Below are 17,897 nucleotides of genomic sequence, written 5' to 3' on the forward strand. Positions count from 1 at the left end.
AAAATAACACTGACGGGCCATTCTGCTGTATAATATGGTGACTTTTAATAACATTATATACAAGTACTTTTGCTGTGTAAATTTGTGCATGAAGAAGTTTTATCCAAAACTACAAAACATGAAACTTCATTGTACTAAAAGAAAAACACATTCCAAGTGTAATTGGATGAGTGGTGACTGACCTCACAAAGTAAAACTGTACCTTTGCATTAGGCATCTGAGAGTCACATCTTATGATCCCCAATTATGTCTCTGGATAATTAGAAACATACAGTACAGTAAATGGGGAGGGCACTGTTTACTCATTTGAACGGAAGTGTCGTTTTAAACTGCACACAACTTTTCACTCCATCATTAAAATGGAGATTAAAGGAACTCATTTTCCATAAACTACATCCCAAAATTCTACAGTACAGTTTTTCCCTGAGAAGCTGCTCATGCAATAACAGCTTTCATAAGCTTACATGCTTTCATAAATCTGCATGATGTATTGAGAAAAGATATCATGCCCTGTTTGTGATTAAGCCGTTCCCATTTTTATGCCTCTGTGCGACAACATTATGTTTTCAGGTCCGTCTGTCCCCATTCTCGTGAGCACAATACCTTTGATAACATTTGGCACAAACATCCACTCGGACTCGAAGCTGAACTCATTGAAATTTGGTGTTGAAAGGGCACTTTGGTCACTGGTCACCTGACAAAACACCTTGACTGAAGAATGAATATGTTAATTATGACCGTTTTGTACAAATGTCTAATTGGATAAATTGTGGTGAGATTTTTGGACAGTTTAAACTCTAACGTTGGCATACAACGGCAAGGCGGTAATTCTAGTTTAGATTAGATAATTGCATTAGTGGACTAAAGCCCATACTATTCCTGCTCCACTAAGCAGACAAATAAAGTAATGAGACAAGGAGAACAACACTGAGGAGTTGGTTGTATTCTTTCAAGAAAACACAGTTCTATTTAAAACCCATTCACATGTCTCTTTTAACTGTGTTAAAATCAAATGGCAGCCAGCAGCACGTGAGTAAACTTTGATAAAAACATGCAATGTGGATCTTCTTTGAATTCCTCATGTCTTGCATTCGTCAGAGAGGCAGTGTGTGTCTGTGTCGTCTGTTTTATTTCCAATAATTTCATTATTCCAGGATGATAAAACCGAACCTGGACCTTCAACTTCCAACACAAACTTGAATTAGCTAGTTTAGTAACATGATTTTATAACCAAAAAAGCAACCAAATATAAATATAGAATTGGCTTTGCACATTAACAGATAAATGTGAAATGAAATGTGAAATGTGCTGCAGCTGTGAAGTCTTTTTATTTCTTTTATTGTAATTTGGACTTAATTTTATGTACTTCTTGCCACTGTTTCTTAGCTTCTTGTGCAAAAAATACCTTACTTTGGAGACTGTTCTTCAAACAGTTTGGATAGCTAGTGACGTATTTGACCCTGAATGTTGTTTCTGTGCCAAATCGTAGAACATATAGACATTAGAAGGGCAATAATCTAAAAGCAATTTGAGGCCTAAAGCCAGAAATAACAGTCTGGTTTAAATGTCTCACTAATTAAAGCCATGTTTAAAACGCTTGCATGCATTCCAGACACCCTCTCTCGCTAGTCATCTTCTTTTCTCACATATGAGTCTGGAGCTCAGATGCTTATCGGGGCTCAGTGATATTTAGAGATTCGTGACAGGAGGGTCAGCAAGAGGGGTGGAATTGTTATTTCAACCCAGTTAGAGAGGCAGGCCACTGGGGTCAAACGCTGGCCAGTGTGGCCTGATTATGATCGTGTCCTGGGGGGTCTTTCCTGCGACCACGCAGGCTGTTGTTGTTGTTTGGCTCCGTTTGCTGTTCAAGTGTAGCAGCCGCACAGATGAAGGGATGGGGGTGATGAAAAACAGACAAATTGTGGGAGGTATAGAGACCCCGGGTTGAAGGGTTAGTGATGCACTGATGTAGGTAGAGGAGGACAACCTGGTTTGATCTGTTGTCCTAATATGGCAGATAACAGGTGTGTGACTCTTTAGGGTCACTCACTCTTTTGGTTTGCATTTCTTTGTTTCTACTCTGCCTCTTCCTTTCTCACACAAACACACACATGAGTCGTTCTATCCTTCTGCAGTTTTATTTATCTAATTCAGTTTCCCTCGGGTTCTCTTCTCACGTCATGCCTGTGAACCAGGCTGAAATCAAATACAGCTGACAGTCAAACACCCTGATGCGATTTCCAGGGTTAAGAAGTAATGGACCACATCATCTGTGAGTGACTTCTTTCAGTGCATAGGCCTCATTATTAGTGTTCAAGGCATACAGCGGCATGTCTCTAGCGATGTCTGTTGGTGAAATGTCTCAAAAACTGAATTGCCGTGAAATATTGTGCTTGTGTTCCCTCACAGGGTAATGGAAGCTAACAACTTTGTCGACCTTCTTGTGACTTCAATGTGGTCAAAGCCAAAACTATTTTAAAAACCGACATATTACTAAGTTTGAGTAATCTAATCCTGATCGGGTAAATTGCATTTTTGGTCATGAATTGCAGTACAGTTTTTTTACTTTCAGCCAAACACCAGACTGAATGGATCTTCCATCCATTTAAAGATAAACCATTAGAAGAATTGGCAACCTCACTTTTGGACACAAACACAGGGAGTGTTGGAATTATTCCGTATCCAGCTTGTGTCTGTGTGTTTGCAAGTGACGAGTTGACAGGTTTATTATAACGGATGCCTTCCTGAAAGCCACCATAAATAAAATCACACGGTCAAAATTGCTCTGTATATAGCATAAGTGGACGTGACAACTGGAATGACAGATAGATAGCAAGAAAGAAAAGAAGAGATGCTTATTTCATTGTAAATCTGCAATATATGAACATGACTTGGTTTATTCAGATTTGGCCCCATCCAAATGTTTGAGGCATTACTGTTAATTTAACTTGAACAAATTACCCAAGAATCTGTTTTTTTTACAAGAGCATGTCTTCAACAGAGAATGACAGTCTTTATGCTAATTATTTGGTGATCCAGAACCTGACATTCCATGCTTCTTTATTCCACTTTTAAACCGCTTTGGACTCCGCAAACATGCTCACACACAGAAGCACAGGTATTCACTGTCAGAGCACCTGAGTGAAAGGATTGTGGAAACAGTGAGAGTGCTCTTTGGGGCACTTGTCAGGCTTTGATCTTTGGTATGTACTGAATGTGGGGGTCAGGGATAATAGATTGGGGGCTGGCAGGGCGAAGAGACATGAAGGGAGAGGGAGACGGATATGATGGTCACACAGGCCCCTGTAACCTCCCATTAGACTAAGGTGAAATATTTATAGGACAATACCTCTCCCAATTTATTTAACCTGCTTAAAGGCGCTTATTGGTATAGTTAATCAGGATTTGATTTTTTAAGATGATATTCAAGTTGGTTAAATTTACTCTCTTATACAGCTACAGGCAATACATCATCCACGGGAGAGAGTTAAAACGAAAAATACTTTACTAAATGCCCTCCTTAATTTATAGAAAGGACTTGCTATACAAATGTGGTATTTACTGGAATATAACATTTTGGGAAATATTTGCTTTCTTATTTCTCTCTTGTCTGTACAGTAAATAAGCTACAGCCAGCAGCTCATTAGTTAAACTTACCATATAGACTGGTGGGAGGGAAACAGCTAGCCTTGCTCTGCCCTAAAGTATACACATTCCCAAATCCTGTTTGTTTAGTCTGTACAACAGCTGAAACATAAAAACGACAAGTTGGGTTTTAGTTTTCAGTAAACTGCAGGGAATGGCATCCTGTTGTCGTTGAGGATACAACAATGGTTTGAAATCTGGGTGAAAACTCAATAACCCTAATGTATGCGCTCCAACAGGCTGATTGAACATAATAAAACATTAAAATAGAACTACTTTCCTCGGACTACATTCTTTAATTCCTATTTTCTTGGCTCTGTTTCTCATCTTTCCTCTCTTTCTATCTTTGAATCTCTGCTTTGGCCTCCTCTGACTCCTCCTCTGCCTTTATCTTTCCTCTATCCCAGTCTCCCTCTCCAATGGCGTCATCCTCCTTTCGTCTGCTCCGAGACTCTGTCCACACCTCAGAGGTCAGAGGTCGGGAGGTTAACCGTCACGTACAATATACGACCCCACAGAGAGTATTTAAGCCTATTATCTCCTACTGCGAGATTGCTTGTGTGTACATATGTTCACTTGGGAATAATCCTAGTGCGATTGCTCCTGTTTCTGAAAGCCCTTCACTGAGAGAGCGTCACTTAATGTGCGTTTTATGTGCAGGTTAAAAGTTTAAGAAACTTTTAAAGCAGTAATAAATGGTCACGTTTTCTTCCAAGTGCATTCCCAGCAGCTTCTTGCTTCTTACTGGACACACAATGACCACGTTGGCCACATGGAGTGAATTTATGACCGCTCTTTCACTTCATCATTATTGGACAGAAAGTTTTGTGGTCAACTGTATCTGATATCTGCTTATTTCTACAAGGATTTTATCCAATAATAGCTACATGTATCCACTACTCGTGTTGCATGAACTCTGTATTTAAAACCATCTCGACAATAACTTTTATACATCACTACTGAGCTTCAAAATGTAATGAATCAAATCAAGTCCAAGTCCATTTCAGCCACAAAAAGACAAACCTCTTCAATTTTATTTGAGTGGATCCGATTTAAACAAAGGTCTCTAAAGCACTTTTTCACATTAGTTTAACCTCTTTTCTCTGCCTCTACGGAGACAAGAGACCCAGGTTTGAGATGTTATTTGCCAGCTGCGTCACCTTCTTCTTTTCCATTAACCCCCTCCTCCTGCATTCTGTGTTTGCTCTAAGGGATATAAATCTCCTCTGATGGCAGGATTTAGGAGACAGAGGGTCGTCTCTCTCTCCTGGAGTGCAGAGGTGCAGCCAAGAAATAAATGAGAGATATATAAAACTGTGTGAGAGAAAAAAAGAAACAATGATAAATTCAGGATGAACGTGAAGGGAAAACGAGCAGTAAAGTCAGAGAAAAGATCACAGAAAATTGCCAAAGGAGACATTATAAGCTTTCCAATGGAAATTGCATGTCGTTTTCATTGTGGGCAATCAGATGGGAACGAGTTGCACAAATTGGACTGACTAATTAGACTTTGAAGTATTTTCTTTTGCCATTTAATAACATTTCACACATCACTTCCGTGTGAAGAAGCAACATATGATAAGTCTGTTTAAGTTTGTGAAAGTACCCCTACAGTACCCTTGTTCATCATTAACATGTCATCCAGTGCAACAGTGTAGCTCATTGATGTGTTTTTAATAGTTTGTGGAGCTCAATGGCACAATTGAATGTTGAAATTTGCTACACAGCCAGTAGGATTCAATCATTGTGTTGGTCGTTTCTATCTATTTGTTACCAAAAGAAGAATATGTATTATAAACACCAGCCTTATTCTTGTTAATAACAAGTATCTGTCTTTTTCCAGTTCAGCTTTTCCTGTCTGCCACTAATTGCAATTTCGATTTGATTTAAAAAATTGGATTAAACAAATTATAGCAGTTATTTATAAGTCTGAATGGTGGATAAGGATAAGGCTGTTTACATGTTTTCCAATCAGAAGACACTACACAGAAAACCAGACAGAAAAAAACAATGCTTTTTCCCCGCTGTTGTTTTGTTTAGGAGATGTTTTGTTTTTTGACCAGCAGGTCTAAGTCTGTCTTTAGGTCTTTGTGGCAGACCACGTTAACCGAGCAGACGTCAAAAAATGCACAACTGGCAGTAAAAGGAATTCAGAGCAGCTCGGGCAACGCAGTGCATATCAGGTTTTGGGTCAGTTCAGTTTCAGTTCACTGAAACCTCAATTCTTATACTAACATTCACTCTCAGTCATTTCTATATGGGTGGGATACGACATCCTTCCTATGCAATCCTACCCTTTCTCAGCTGATTACAGATCAGAATTTAGAGAATTGTCACAATCACAATAGACATGTAAACAAAACACAATCAAATATTCATTTTCCAACTTGTGGTCTTTCACAGCAAGTTGACCTCACCTGAGACAATTTGTTAGACTACACATAATTCAAGCATTTCCCAGGGGTCCTGCGTTGAGTTTCCTGGTCTATGTTATGTCTAAAGAGGCTTGTTCATTCAAGAATTTATCCCGAGTCTTACACTTGCTGCGGTGAGAAAATAGCAGCAGCATTCTTGTCATGGCTAGAAGGAGTGGCATTTTGATAGGGTCAGAGGAAGCTTGTGAGGTAACTTGGGGACGGAGGTGGTCAAAGGGTGACCATTTGGGGGAGGTGGGCTGAAGTCAAGGAATGCTGGGAATGCCAGTCACGAGGAGGACGAGGTAGCAGGTCTGGAGGTCAGCTGATCAGAGGTCACGATGGCTTTAAAAGGACAAAATGACAGCACCTTGGTCCTGTGTGTGTATGTGTGGGTGGGTGTAAAGACTTTACTTGCATAGCATTCATGCATGCATATCTCAAATAGTGACAGCATGGGCTGTATGGTTCGTTTTAGATGAGATCAAATGTGTACAAATGAAAGGGCGTGGTGATTATCTCATGTTGTGAAGTTGGAGCTTGCATGTTTGGTGAAACAGTGCAGTCCCTAACATTGAGGTTGTCAATTTCTGTTTCCTGCTTTGTGGGAGAGGACAGATTGGAAAGCCAATGCAAATTAAATCAGAGATTTGTGCATCCAAGACATTTGTGATAATAGTTGTTGGACTTAAAAAGTAGCTGCACCCAAATGTTAGTTCTGACAGATCGCCACCTGATGATCAGTCCTCCCTCCCTCCCTCCTCCTCCGTAAACCACCTCTCACTTTCTTTTTCTCATCTTGTAGTACGTCCCTCCCCACCTGTCCCTGAGCAGAGTCTCTCTTCTGTGGTGTCATTTTTCAGGGCTTTCCTGGAGGAGTTTGGGCTGATGGGAATGGAGCCTGAATTGTCCATTAGTTAGATTAGCAGCTCTGTAGGGAGGCTCTGGTTCCCTCTCTGCCCTGGCCTGGAGACAAAGCTCTGGCCTGCCTGGCATTGTACGGCTGTCAGTCGGAACTGGTTACTACCAGAAAAAGGACCCAGATCCACTGATAAGGTGCTGTGAGCCAGGCTGTGTGTTATTTACTCCTTAACACACTATGCCTCTTTGCCACAGTCCCATTAAGGCGAAAAATGCCCAAAAATAATCTTGAAAAATAAGGATGTGTATCATAGTGGCACCCGTTAAGGATTTAATAGCGTCCTGGCAGGCTGCTTCACTGATCATAAAACATAATGGGTCTATATGAAATATATATGAAATATATATGAAAGAAAGATATGAGAGTTGTATAAATCTTCTCATTGTATTCTTCTTCATAAAAAAGGGAATGAAAGTTTTTCCCAAAATGAAAGTATTCCTCCAAAACAACAGAGCACCCATTTATCCCTGTATATACTAATGCATTTTTAAAAACATTTTGATTGAAAATACTTTACTCAGAGGGTCTTTTCTCCCTGTGTCTTTTTCAGCTCTTGGAGAAAAATGGGCAAATTTCCAGCATGACCAGTCTCAATGGACACTCAGAGGACCACACGCTGGCAGAAGGTGTGTGTATATGTGTGTTTGTCTGTGCTGTCAATACTGTTTTTTTTTGTTTTTTTTACAGTGTGTGGCTTTGGGTGATGTTCCTGTTGTCACTGGGGTAATGTGATGTTTGTGTGTGTTTGTGTCTGGGATTTTGTATTGTTTCTGCAGCAGTAGCCAAAGGTAAGCTTGTTTGTGTGGGGTCAGTTGTCTGTGTATGTGTGTATGTGTGTGTGTGTGTGTGTGTGTGTGTGTGTGTGTGTGTGTGTGTGTGTGTGTGTGTGTGTGTGTGTGTGTGTGTGTGTGTGTGTGTGTGTGTGTGTGTGTGTGTGTGTGTGTGTGTGTGAGAGAGAGAGAGAGATATGTCTTCATGGCTCTGCCAGATTTACTTGATCCCTAACTAATCCCTTTGTCAACACATAGAGGACACCTACGTGGGCTTTTCACATAGGTGCGCCACACACACACACACACACACACACACACACACAGACACACACACACAGACACACACACACACACACACACACACACACACTATGTACATAAACGCTAACCTGTTTCTCACTATTCCTTAACTCATCAATGTTTGCTTGTGTGCTTATGTTATCTCTTCCAATGTCTTTGAAAAGAATGTTTGAAATACATATGTTATAGTAGTATACTAGTATAATCTATTGACCCCAGAAGTAGGCCTCATTTATAGTTTAATAGATAAAGTCAAAGCATCGTTCTTATAAAGTAGGAAAAAATGATTTCTGCCACTTAAATTAACATGTGCACCAATCCGCCCTGTCCATCTCCTGCAGCGCCCTCCTATCTCCAGAGCTGCGTTTGTTTATTTTCTTTGCCATTTCTATCGTGTCTCCCTCAATCTGGGAGGGCTGCAGGGGCCTGTGCACCCTCCCTAAATATTTAGCAGGCCATGACCTGGGCCTCGCACAAAGCAACCTGCACACTTTATAATATGTTATGGCCCAGGGGAAGGAGTAACCCTATACTACTTAAAACACAGAGATATGTCACATACCACTCTGTCAAATAACCAATTTAATAAGCTATTTAATGAAGCGATTCTGTCCGTTTATAGAGTAACTCAATACCTTTTCATCGCAGAAATACAGAGCATATGGGTTGATGTGGCATGTCAACTAACGGAGGGTAATTTGGTTGTTGAAATTGTTGCTTCTGTGGACATGTACTGTAAGTTAATTAGGAATGAGTTATGGTGTAGAACAGAAAAAAAGGGAGTCAGGAATTCTCAGACCATGTGCTGAGGGATACACAGGTAGAATCTGCAGACCATATGCTTTCATGTACACAAAACCAAGTCCTATTGTCTTCAGGTTAATATAAGCAAACCTTTTGAACACAAAAAGGCAATATGTGTCACTGTTCACACTCTTCTTCTTGCTAAAAAAAAAGACGTTTTCCTTCAAGATGATAATGCCGCACCACATGGTGGAACTGCTGAGATCCATTTGGGTTTTAAAAATAGTCACCCTGCTCTACCTGATTAAACTGGGATGCGAGGAGATCCTTGAAGTCTGAACTGACCTACCAATGAACCAACCATCTGACATGATAATGCCTTTATAGAACCTGGTGTTCTCTATAGCAAAAGAACAAAAAACTGGAGACAAACAACTGAGTTTGGGAATAATTTCAAGGCTAAAGATTAAAGGAGAGCAGGGGAGTGAAAGGAAGGGAGATACACATTTGGGAAAAAAGAGACGAGATAGGGAAGTGGAAGGTATGGAGGGGTTTTACATCCCAGGACTTCTCTACCTCTTGTGCAGCCTGATAAAGAGAGAAATGCATTGTGGGAGACAGGAAGAGAAGGGGAATCTCTCTGATAACAACGAAAAACAACAAAAGACAGGCTGCAGATCAAAAGACTGAAACGTGAGCGAACACACACATGCATGTGCACACACAGGCATACACGAACACACAACTGTTATCTCTCTATCAGGTGCACCAGAGTGTTTACGGTTTGAAGTCACCCGATGGTGAAACGCCACACCCAAACACATCATACACCAATCTCAATAACATGACAACTCACACTCATGTTTAAAGTATTGTGGCAACTTGATACACTTAACTCTCCTTAAAAAGGCAATACCTGTTGGTTCAAAGTTTATTTTTGATGTCTGAATTGCAGGGACAAATAAAAAAGTAGTGGAAAAACTCTATACAGAGCAGGTATATCATTGCAGCAAAAATATTTTACTTTATCATCTCTCATAGAATGCTTAATTACTTAACTGACAGTATTTGTTTAAAGATAAAGTATGAGGATGGTGTGGAGTTATATTTCCCAATGCCTCCGTCAGTCGTCGACCCCTTTAGTGAATACAAACACTGAATCAGCTAGCCCTCGTTTTTGCATAAAATGGCAAACAAACTGGCTCAGATACTGATTGAAAATCATTATCAAAGTCTGTTCCTTCTTTGGATGCCAGATGGGCTAAGAAAGCCCAGGAAGGAGAGCTGAGGCTTAGGAATGCAGAGTTTACACCAAGTTATTAGACTGAAAGGAACTGAATAAATATTTCATGGAAGTGGAGTTTTGGGAAATCTTTCTTTGCGAAAGAGAAGAGAGAGGAAAGCAACAACTAGAGAAGGGAGGAGTAAATATAGATGGGGTAAAAGAGACAGATGTTAACACACAGTCATCCATGAATGATGCAGCCACCTATTGCTTCGGCCTATAAGAAAGTGCATGAATAAAAAGAACCCGTCTCTGACTAGATTTCTTGTTGTGTACAGCAGGAAATCATGCACATTAAAGACAATGCTGGTTTATTTAACATTAGACGATCTGTTGTTACTGTAGATGTGCATACTTAAGCCTGCATCTGTGTTTGGGTTGCTAGTTTCAGGGGTGTTGGTGCATGAGGTGCAGTGGGGGCCCAAAAACTGACATCATAGCTGATGTAATTCACTGGCTAGAGCATTGACGGTCCCTCCCTGATGGCTCACAGACGCTAAGAGAAGACAGATGAAGTTTCCTGGAAGGCTTGAGACGGAGAGAGAATGCTGACTGTATTCATGTGTTCATGTTTCACTGCAGTTTGTGTTTATTTGTAGGAGCGCTGCCAATCGTTCATAGGTCAAATCCTGCACGTCTGCTTGTGTCATCCTACACAACGGACCAGATGGGTGCGGTCCACCATAGTAAATCAATTCAGGGAGTTAATTCATTGGAGTTGGTGTACGGGTCAGTGTCAAAAACTGTAAGTTGTAGGTCCAAAAGAACGGGGAACCCAAGTGTCACTCGCTGTGTTTGTGCTTGAACAAATTTAATTTGGTTAGCAAATAAAACTGCCCTGTGTTTTGCAACATTTCTTTGTCGTATCATTCAAAATCAAATCCCTTTAGGTTTTTCCACTCTCTGGAAGGCTTAGGGTATGGGAGCAGTTTAATTTGGTTAGCAAATAAAACTGCCCTGTGTTTTGCAACATTTCTTTGTCGTATCATTCAAAATCAAATCCCTTTAGGTTTTTCCACTCTCTGGAAGGCTTAGGGTATGGGAGCTTGTAATGAACAGTTTGTGACATATTACAGACAAAACAATAAATGTAGTCAGTGCAGATGTATTAATCAAAAATGAAAACAAGTAGTAGTTGCAACCCACTTTTGTACAGTGTGTCAGATTGTACTACAAACCCCAAAAAGGTCAAAACGTCCGACAGATCCCTGGTGTGTCATGAATTGTCAGCAATTATTCTTTAAAGTCTCTGTTACAGTTTTATTTCTTTTTTTAACGTTACAGGTGTTAACTTTTACGAGGTGTAACACACGCGTGTGTGCGCGCGTGCATACGTGCGTGTATTCATGTGTGTGTGGCCATGATTTCATTCCAGGATGGACTTAATCAGACTTGCCTTGTGGGACATACGTGGTCTTGTTGCCAAAACGTTCATCATGCCTGTGGAAGGAACCTCTCCCTTCACTTAAGCTCTGTCTGATCTCTGCCAATAAGGACGTACAGTCATTATAACACAATCCAGCCGCTGGATTGTTCCTTTTGGATTTCTGCCCATGTTCCTTTTACATTCCATTTGACAATACTCATTACAGGTTTCCTATTGAGATGTCCGTGTGTGTTTTTTTTCTCCTGTTGTGGTGTGTACCGTATTATTGTAATGTATTTGTATAGATGCTGGTCCATCAACTTGCTTAAAGACATCAGAATGATTTTCTCTCGTCAGTGATCCCCGAGGAAAGTGTTAGGGAGGTAGAGTTTTAGATTGGAGTGCTTAAAATGTCCTCTCTCCCTCAAGATCCATCATTATCCAGCCAGTAGTTCAATTATGTTCATCAGCGCAGCATGTTTTATTCAGTCATTTGTTATGAGCTGGGATCTTGAAGGATACACTTCAGGGCAAGAGGGGATAGGAGAACTCCATTAGAACGCTGTCATTTGTCAGCTGCTCCCTCAGCCTCTAAACTGATCAGACAGAAAGCATTTCCCCCCCCTTGCTGCTCAAATGTAATGGCAGCTCTTTGTGTTTCTGGTAACAGAAACAACCTCAATGACATTTTAGCTATTTAAATGAAGCATGAGTACATTCTGTCAGCCCACAACATCAGTAATATCCATATCAGCTGATGGCAGGCTAATGAAAAATCCTGACTGCACTGACCAAAACACTGATATCCAGCCCCCCTCAACCTGCATAAATGGTTGTCATGGTTTTATTGTGTTTTGTTGTATAGCTAATATTGAAGCTTTACTATTTAAAGGTATACTATGTAGTCGTGTTGCTGGTTGCTGTTTGTTAACACAGCTTTCAAAAGTGCCCCTCTCTGAGGGGGCGAGAGAGAAAGTGGTGCAGCGGTGGTCAAGCAAGCTAGAGAGTGGATGAGCTAAATGCTAACGACAGCATACACTTTGTATGGAGGGCAGCCCAGTCGCAACCAAACCATTTAAGATAACCAAACTACATCTGAAACTCTTTGGAGTATTAAAAGGAGTGTCCCAGATACAGAGGGCCCAAAATTACATTAATAAGGTCAAACTTGTGGAAGACTCGCACCAGGGTTCTTAGACCCCCCAGGACCCTCTCGTCTCTGCAGGCACTCCTCTCTCATCTTTCCCGGCATCAGGGAACCTAATCTCCCTCCTCCAACCCTAACCTCCCCCAGGCACACGGAGGATTGAGAGAATGGATCAGGAATGTGTCTCACCCCTCCTTCTCCTCCTTCTTAAATAGCGTTATGGCCCCTGTTACAATGCAGCAGGTATCCATATACTATAATAAGCCAGTTTTACATTGCAACTAATGATAACATTTTTCAAATTTGTGCCAAGAATGTGTCAGTGAGGTGAGATTTTTCACTCGTGTCCGATGCAAGAATTAAGTGTAATCTTCTCGGTGCTAGATACTCGATAGTTCAGGGATCTCCTGTGCTCCATCCTGCCTTAAGTTACTCACATTCGTTCGAAGAAAAGTCTCAACAAGCAGAACTGTTGTGGAAACAAATGGAAGTGCATTATGTCCCCTGACCGTTACATGAAAGAATAGACTCAAACACTCTGTTGAGAGTAGATGACTTGCAATGATTAGCCATTTTTGAGGGTAGATGAAGCACACATTAATGGACCTCTGCCAATTTCTAAGCAGAGCCATGCATGAGACTGAGGTAAGCATGATGGATAAGCTGCCAGGAAGAGCATGAAGGTTAAAATCAATTGTTCTCATGAAACACAGCTGGGGAGGGAGTGGGAACCCTCTAGTTTGGCTCAGAAACAAGATGAGCCTCATTGAGTCAGCCTGATTCTACGTACATACAAAGCTTCTAGACTACATTTGAATACACACAATCATTTGACATTAGCATATGTGTGGATCGCGGAGAACCGTCAAGGTGACAAGCTGATAAGTCCTTTTCACTCTTCTCTTTACTGTTAAGACTCGTTTTTTAAATCCTTTTCCAAGGCCTTTTCCTGCTCTGGGAGGAGCTTATTTAGATATACACGTTTTCGCAATTCAGTCTGTGTCGAAAGACAAGACGATGCATAACAACAACTGGAATGCCAAATTGTAGTGCAGATATTTCAGGAATGCAAGTATAACAGATGGTTAAACTGGCTAAACATAACCCTTTGGAAGAAATTATGCTCTTCACCCAAATACCCAAATTTAAAAACAGTTTCTGTCTTAGGAATTGAGCTGGACAACCAGAAAGATCAACAGTAACAGAGAAGCACACATACTTGATCTCAGACTTAATTGTTAACAGTTGCATGCAACATGAGATGGATTTTAGGGAACCAACACTTTCCCCTTCAATGCTGAAAGCCGTAAACATGGTCCTCCATTGTTTTACAGCAAAACCGAACCAAAGATGCCCACGAAATACTCAATTTTCAGACGTCACATCTACAGTGTGCATCTCATCACATCCCATTGTGTACAGACATAATGTCGGCCAGTAAAGGCAGAAAGGTTGTTGGACTGCAGAGTACAGAATGTAGTGTAACTCGAGGAAACGGGAAAAAGGAAGAGGAAACAGTGATGTCAAGAAATGACTGCGTTTCCTGCCCGACATTCTTATCCATCCCTTCAGCCCACACACAAACCAGGAGGAGGGGTGGGATGGGGCCTCCAGAGGATAGTAGAGACATAGGAGAACATGGTGGAAAGGGGGTAAAGAGAACTGTGCATTTGGGAGATAAACATTGTGATGTGAAAGGAACAAAACAAAATAAAAAAAATAGAGATGAAAGGAGAGGTATTGAATGAAAAAACCCTCTGATCTCAGGCAGTTTCACACTCGCGGGCCTCATTTCCCTTTCCTCCAATTATTTAACCTCATCCCATCCAGTTCTTGGAAGAGTAGGAGGCGTTTTCTTCTGTGCTGTCCGATGATGTCATTCACTTCTTTGCAGGCTACAAAAAGCCCCTCTGCCCGACACCCCAAACCCCCATCCGCCCCAACCATTGAAGACCGCTCCTCAAACATTCCTGAAGTCAGGCACGTTTTCTGATTGACTGAGATATGAGGGGCGTTAACCCCCTCAGACATGGCCCTGTGTTATCCTGATTTAACTGAGGTTTAAATACAAAATAAACTCCCATTCATTTAGAGTTGTGATGGAAACCTATTTTATTTAATTGGCTCTTATCTAATGTAATTTTAAAGTGAGCCTAATATACCGTCTTTAAGGTTGTTCCCCTCCCACAAATCCACTCTGTCTGACAGAATTGTATCAGCTCTTAATTGAATATATATGCTCAGATCAGATATTTATTATTTATTCAGAAACAAAGCTTTCATTTTATGTCGCTGCACATTTTTTTCGTGCATCATTTTATATGTTTATTTACATCAACCTGACAAAATTTGGATCTTCAAACACTCCACTTGAACTTCAAGCTAATTCAAGTACTCAACAGTATTTTATTGTTGTCTTCTGTGACAGTAACTTGAATATATTTTGGTTTTGGAGTGTTAATCAGACAAAACAAGACATTTTAAAAGGGGGCAATGGACTCTGGGTGCTAGACCGCTTACTACTATGGCATGTTGGCACAAGTTAAGTCAGGCCAAAGCGTCATGTAGACACATTTGTTGGCAGGATATATTCAGAGTTGGTTATTACTCTCGGATTTGTTGATGATACCAAATTTTAAACCCTAATTCCAGGTTGAACCAAATTGATTGCTTTCCCATACAACGCAGTGCCTGAAGCTGTGCCTAAATTAAAATATTTCAGTATGCATGGCAGTCCAGGAATGTGACTGATGTGAGTGAGTCATATGAAGGAAGTTGGGAGGCTAAAAGGAACATCAACAGAGGTACTCTCATTAAACTCTAAATTCCCATCAGTCTGACTCACTGTCCACTCAGCATAATATACCATACTGTCATAGTGGTCATTGTGTAGCATAGTACAGATAGTGAAATACCCACCCGATGAGTCACTGCAATAAAAAAAGAAAAGCAGAAAGCCACACTTGAGTGTCAGTATGAAAGTCTTAGTATATGACAGTAATCAAATGATATGGTCTTTCATGATCTTTCCATTGGATTTACTGTTTAACTAGTAATGCATGGATGGAATTCAATTCTATACTTGTTTTTAAAGCATGTAACTTATTACTTGGAGTAGAGAAAAGAGCGTCCATGCTCAGCCTAGTTTGCTCTTCGCTAAAGAAAAGCAGATGTTTATCTGTAGTGTTATGAGAATTCATTTAATTATCTTTTGTTTTCTTTCATTTTCCCTCCAACTATTTTTGGATGGTTGTCCTGTTGTTTTCGAAAACACTGCGGGCACATCAAAAACCTAGCATCTGGAGTTCACACCTCGCTTCATTATTGCAACTATGCTCAATAAATGTCCTGCGTGTGCACATGTAAAAGCATATGCACTTTAGGTGAGGGGGGGGGGGCTTTCAGACGGTACTTGATTACCGCTGTTATCACCCATTTGGGAGCCTTCTGGATGGAATTCACACATTCCTCTGGGACAATACTGAAGTGTGACAGATCTGATTATGCTGGTATTTACCTGAGGATTTATCTGCATTCCTTCTCGTCTCTATCTCCCCCACTCAGACAAAAGCTGAATTAAATGTGTCTGTATTGGAGTAACTGAGAGGGGCCTATTAACATTCACAGGGGGCAGGCAGCAACTCGATGGGTCCCGACTATGTTAGGTTTGGGCTTAGGCCCTTGGTATGAACTTTACTTAAAAAAACATTGATATGTTTGGGCTGTACAGTGAAGTAACATTTGAATTCGTTATGAATTCTGCTTTAAAGAATTGGGATTAAACACTCAATTAAAGGCTGAAAAACAAATAAAACATCAAATGTAAAGTCCAAAATTCCAACATAAAATCCTGGAATTCCCTCTATGCTGTAGAGGGAAGGGGTGGGCTGAGTGTAGAGCTGCCCGATTTGGCCAAAATCTGGTATCATGATCATGGTCATTTCATATCTGATAATTTAAATAATTTTATAATTTAATAACCCTTATGATAAAAAAACCACATGGTAGAGAATCTCTCTTTTGAGTATTGAGGCCAAAGAAGCAATGTGAATGAGTGTGTGTGCATGAAACAGCGTGAGGAATTAAGGGAGGGGGTTATGTGGAGTTTGAACATGTACAATTGTTGCTTTGGAGGGATTGGTGATAAATGCTTCCTTTAAAAATCACATGAAGGGCTCCAGTCAGCCCGACTGGACAGTGGGGTCTGAGGGAGGTTGAGCGGATGAGGAGGGGGAGGGGAGGAGGGGGCTCATTCAGAACAGCTGAAGAAAGGAGAAGGAGGTGGGAGGAAGAGGGAGGTAGGGGTGGTCCTACCATGACATGTGTGTCAGTCTGTTGAAATGTGTGTGGAGCCCTCTCTTCTCTTCATACTGGCTGAGAAGCGCTTGAAGCGAGTTTACTAGTGAAGAAGAGCCAAGCAGCAAATCTTATTGATTTTGCAGAGCAAGGAAGAGAAAGAGGAAAAAGAGAGAGGCGTCAACATTTGAAATACACTTTTAATCGTCTAGAATTTGTAACCCTTTTTTTGATTTTGTAAATTTTTTTTGAAGAAAGAAGTTTTGGACGTTTACCAATGCTTGGAACAATAACTCTAACAGGTAAGAACAATGATTCAACATGATCTTACGTTGACTTTGAACTACTGGTATAATGAATTAAGTTGAAACTGAATTTATTCAGGATATATCTGAAACCCAAAGCTGTGGTTTCTCCTCACATGGGTGAGTATAGCTGAAGGCATTGTTGTCCTGAGGGTGTGGTTGGTTAGCTTTGTGGTCCCAGCTTGGTGGGTGATGGAATTGGTGATGGTTTCGATTGGGCCACTTAGAGCCTTGTCGTGTAGAAAGTAATGTAATGTTTGAATGCTGTGGTTTTCTTATTTCATCAACTTTTATTTAACCTTGTTTACAGGGTTTGAATTTAAATCATCATGTATCCATTAATCTTTCTTGTGCATGACTGGTAGCTTTGTGTACAAGAAAACATCCCTCCATTTTCATCTCCTTTCATGATCCTGGAGTGAAAACTTGTTTATCGACTTTATTAACAGATGCCATTCACAGTGAACCATCTCTGGCCAAAGCCAACTGCTGAAGTATATGTCCTTTACTACCGCCAAACTTCTTGGTGGGTAAAGAATTTCACAAGGTGACAGCTGCCATGGGGAAATGTATGAAGATGCATTTATAGAAACATTTTCAGAGCCTGCCTTTAGCTCATGTCACTGGGCAAGCCTGATCCCCGTGTCCCGTCATGTGAAGTATTTCATTAGATTAGTGTGGGATCCTAATTCCCAGTAGG

General features: G+C 40.7%; 1 protein-coding gene across 2 annotated transcripts in view; it reads left to right on the forward strand.

Moving 5' to 3' along the window:
* akap12b (A kinase (PRKA) anchor protein 12b) overlaps positions 1-17,897 on the forward strand; it is a 35,262-nt gene that overhangs the window by 7,166 nt on the left and 10,199 nt on the right. The window contains exon 2 of one of the 2 annotated variants that reach the window (XM_084031172.1): positions 7,532-7,607. In XM_084031172.1, coding sequence (XP_083887298.1) covers positions 7,532-7,607 — 76 coding nt within the window. Of the gene's footprint in view, positions 1-7,531; positions 7,608-16,972; positions 17,195-17,897 lie in introns of those variants that run through there. The other variant, XM_084031173.1, reaches the window with a different exon arrangement.

Source organism: Eutrigla gurnardus, assembly GCF_963514095.1.
Source record: "Eutrigla gurnardus genome assembly, chromosome: 16".
In the NCBI taxonomy this organism is placed as follows: domain Eukaryota; kingdom Metazoa; phylum Chordata; class Actinopteri; order Perciformes; family Triglidae; genus Eutrigla; species Eutrigla gurnardus.